Source organism: Mercenaria mercenaria, chromosome 7, assembly GCF_021730395.1.
Source record: "Mercenaria mercenaria strain notata chromosome 7, MADL_Memer_1, whole genome shotgun sequence".
NCBI classification, from domain to species: Eukaryota; Metazoa; Mollusca; class Bivalvia; order Venerida; family Veneridae; genus Mercenaria; species Mercenaria mercenaria.
In genome coordinates this window covers 72,959,612-72,962,702 of record NC_069367.1, presented here as the reverse complement: position 1 = coordinate 72,962,702, position 3,091 = coordinate 72,959,612, and the positions used below count along the sequence as shown (strand labels likewise).

Here is a 3,091-nt window from a genome sequence, read left to right as displayed (position 1 = left end):
TCTAGGAAGGCCAGAACGGTTTTTTCAGATTAAACCTCGGGCTACGAGATTCACGACTCTTGAAAATGTAGCTGGCGCATTGCACAACCCGAAGCACATTTTCACATGCTCAAACAAACCATACTTGGTAACAAACGCAGTTTTGTGCCGGTCTTCTTCCTTTATCTTCAACTGCCAATATGCAGAGTTGGCATCCAGCTTTGAAAACCAGCAACTTCCGGCCAGTGTGTCCAGACAAGCATCGACTAACGGCAAGGGATACACATCCTTCACGCAAACATTGTTCAAGGCCCTGTAATCGATTCACCAGCGAACAGTTCCGTCCTTTTTTCTTATTAACACTGGCGCTGAAGCCCATTCAGATGTTGATTCCTGAATCACCCCAGCCTCAAGCATCTTCAAATGTGCCTCTTCTTCCGCCACAAAGCATGCAGGCGTACGACGCATTCGCTGCTTTATCGGTTTGGCAGTTCCAGTGTCTATGCTGTGCTGTATCTCAGTGAAGTTCCCAAGGTCGAATTCACTTGTTGCAAAAACATCTTGATAATCAACCGATAGCTTACGAAGCTCGCTTTTCTGTTCATCATCCAGGTGTGTCGTTGACTTGGCATATACTTCTTCCAGGTGGCCCGGTACTTTAACATTTTCATCTACCTCAACCGCTCAATGGAATGCACTTCGACTTCCACCTCTGGATCTAATACCTCTTCAACTGGATAGGCATTTGCTACTTCCGACCCCTTCTTCAGCAACCGGAACTTATCAGAAGCATTTACCACATACAGTGTAGCATTATTTCCTTGACCATGTACAGTCTTTGGGACAAGCGCTCTTAAAATCAAACGGTGAATGTCACGCGCCAAAAACGCAGCCTCCCCAAAACGAAACCAACAGCACGCAAACCTTCATCTGGCTCTATCATGAACACTGACATTGCACGATTCACGTGGCATTTGACTTGCATCACTGAATTTGGCGGCACAACATTCCTTTTACATAAAGTGACCCTCGCTACGAGCGGTTCGCCACTAGCCTTGTCAACATTCTGATTCAAATCTTCTCCGTCAAAGTTAATTATGCCTCTTCTCATGTCAAGAACTGCTTTACTATGCAACAAATCAAAACCTAGTAGCATATCTTTTGCAATTGGTGCTACGTATATAGTTTCACGATATACCTTTAATAGACCCAGTTTGTAGTCTAACTGGTCCCACCACCAAACCATTCATGGATAACTCCTTCCCAGCTGTCAACAACTTAGCATTTTTCACGGTCTTCGGCTTCACTTTCAATTTTTTATACACCTCTTCTGAGATAATGGTCACTTATGCTGCTGTGTCGACGATAGCTTCAATCTCTGTTTCACCAACTTGCACCTTGAGTTTATATTTAGATACAGACAACTGGCAGACAGTTGCGGTTACCGATTCATCACTTTCACCTTCACTTGCTTGTACCGATGCTTCAACTAGTTTCTTATCCATTGCGGAAGCATTAGCACCATCTCCGCTCATCTCGGGAGAGCTATCTGAATGACTATAATCAGTCTGTGTACCCCGGTGCAAGCGACTATTTCCTGATTGAGCTTTACGAAAGCTCACAGGGGTGTCAAGTTCACTTGAATTATCTGTACTTGACTCTAAATTTGTGGGTTCAGACGGACAATGTCCAAGAGGGGACGTACGACGACCCTCCACTCTCCGATTACCGCTCTTGCGGCCTTTACTTTGTGGGTCTGGGTGGGGCCGTACCACCCGACCCCTTCCCGTTTAAATCCTGATTACTGGTCGGTTTATCTTGCTTCTCTTTACAGTCTTTCATCAGATGCCAATTCTTACCACACTTGAAATCCGGGCAATTTGGTTTTATGTGCCCCTGCCGCCCACACTGATAACATCTGGCTTGACCAGAAGACCCTCTACCACGACCTCTACCCTTGTCTGCTGATCGCTCAACCGTTAACTTTTTGAGTATCTGGCTTCCCAGATCATCCACCATCTTCTGCACATCTTTTGTCAAGTTTGACTCACTCGTGCTTGTTTCAAATACATGGGCAGCTTCCTCATCCATGTCTCTCGTACGACGAGAAACACGTGACTTTCCGTACACCGCCAGGTGAACATGTTGATACCACTTGACATGTTCTATGGCATCCTGTATGGTGCGGTGTCGCTTCACGCAAGCATCTTGGGCTGCCGCTTTATCGTGTAATCCAGCATAAAACTTCGTAACCACTTGCTGGTTTGCATACTTCTCGGGCAGTTCCTTAAAGGCACGGGTTGACACGGTCAAAAGCCTATCCGCCCAATCTTCTAAACTTTCGTCAACCCCCTGGCACGCTTGCTGAAAACGAACATTTGCGGTTTCTGCTAACCATTGCGCCGAATCGTTGTTCAAGTTTCTTCATTAGACGTCTGTACGACATATCGTCATTGCCTTCAGTGACGATGGCAAAAAATTCTGCAGCCTTGCCCGACAAACACCAACACAAGCAATTTCTGCATTCCTCCTCACTCCAGTCATAGGCATCAGCATATCTCTCAAACTTCTTTTTAAATGCCGTCCAATTGCCTTTGCCGTCAAACAACAGATTCTTTGGCACGCCCTGTGGGTACTTTCGCTTATGTTTCTGGGCCACCGGCATTTCGTCTTCTGTGCTTCCATCTGATGAAGTCACTATCACTTGCTTCTTCTTCTTCAATTTTTTCTTAAGCTCATCTCTTCTAATTCACGTTCCTCGTCTGTTTCCAAGTCAGTCTGGGGTGTATACGATACACGCTTCAGCGGCTTCCTGGTCAGCCCGGTTACCCTTGATCTACCCTTATGGACAGGTGTATCTGCATCTGTCCTATCTGTGACTTTTCTTTCCTTTTTCACCTCCACTGGCGCCCCCATAAACTTTTCTGCCAGCTTTACAGGGTCTTAATCCCGCTGAGCAGATGTCCTTTGTAAGAACCACAACTTCTCATTCTCCTCAAAGTCTATTTTACCTGCCAACTTTTCACCTATACCAGGTATCGCCATTAAACCATCCTGATCTACAAAATTTATTTTTGTCTGAATTTTAGGGTCCCTTTCAGCTGATGATGCT

The 3,091-nt window shown here is 45.6% G+C and overlaps 1 protein-coding gene across 1 annotated transcript; it reads right to left on the bottom strand.

The window, feature by feature from the left end:
• Positions 1 to 303: 303 nt before the first annotated feature.
• On the bottom strand, positions 304 to 1,225 carry LOC123555723 (uncharacterized). The gene is made up of 2 exons (XM_053547276.1): positions 904 to 1,225; positions 304 to 635 (listed from the first exon to the last, which is right to left on the bottom strand). Exons 1-2 carry the CDS (start codon positions 1,223 to 1,225, stop codon positions 304 to 306), a joined length of 654 nt encoding a protein of 217 aa, XP_053403251.1.
• Between the last annotated feature and the right edge of the window lie 1,866 nt (positions 1,226 to 3,091).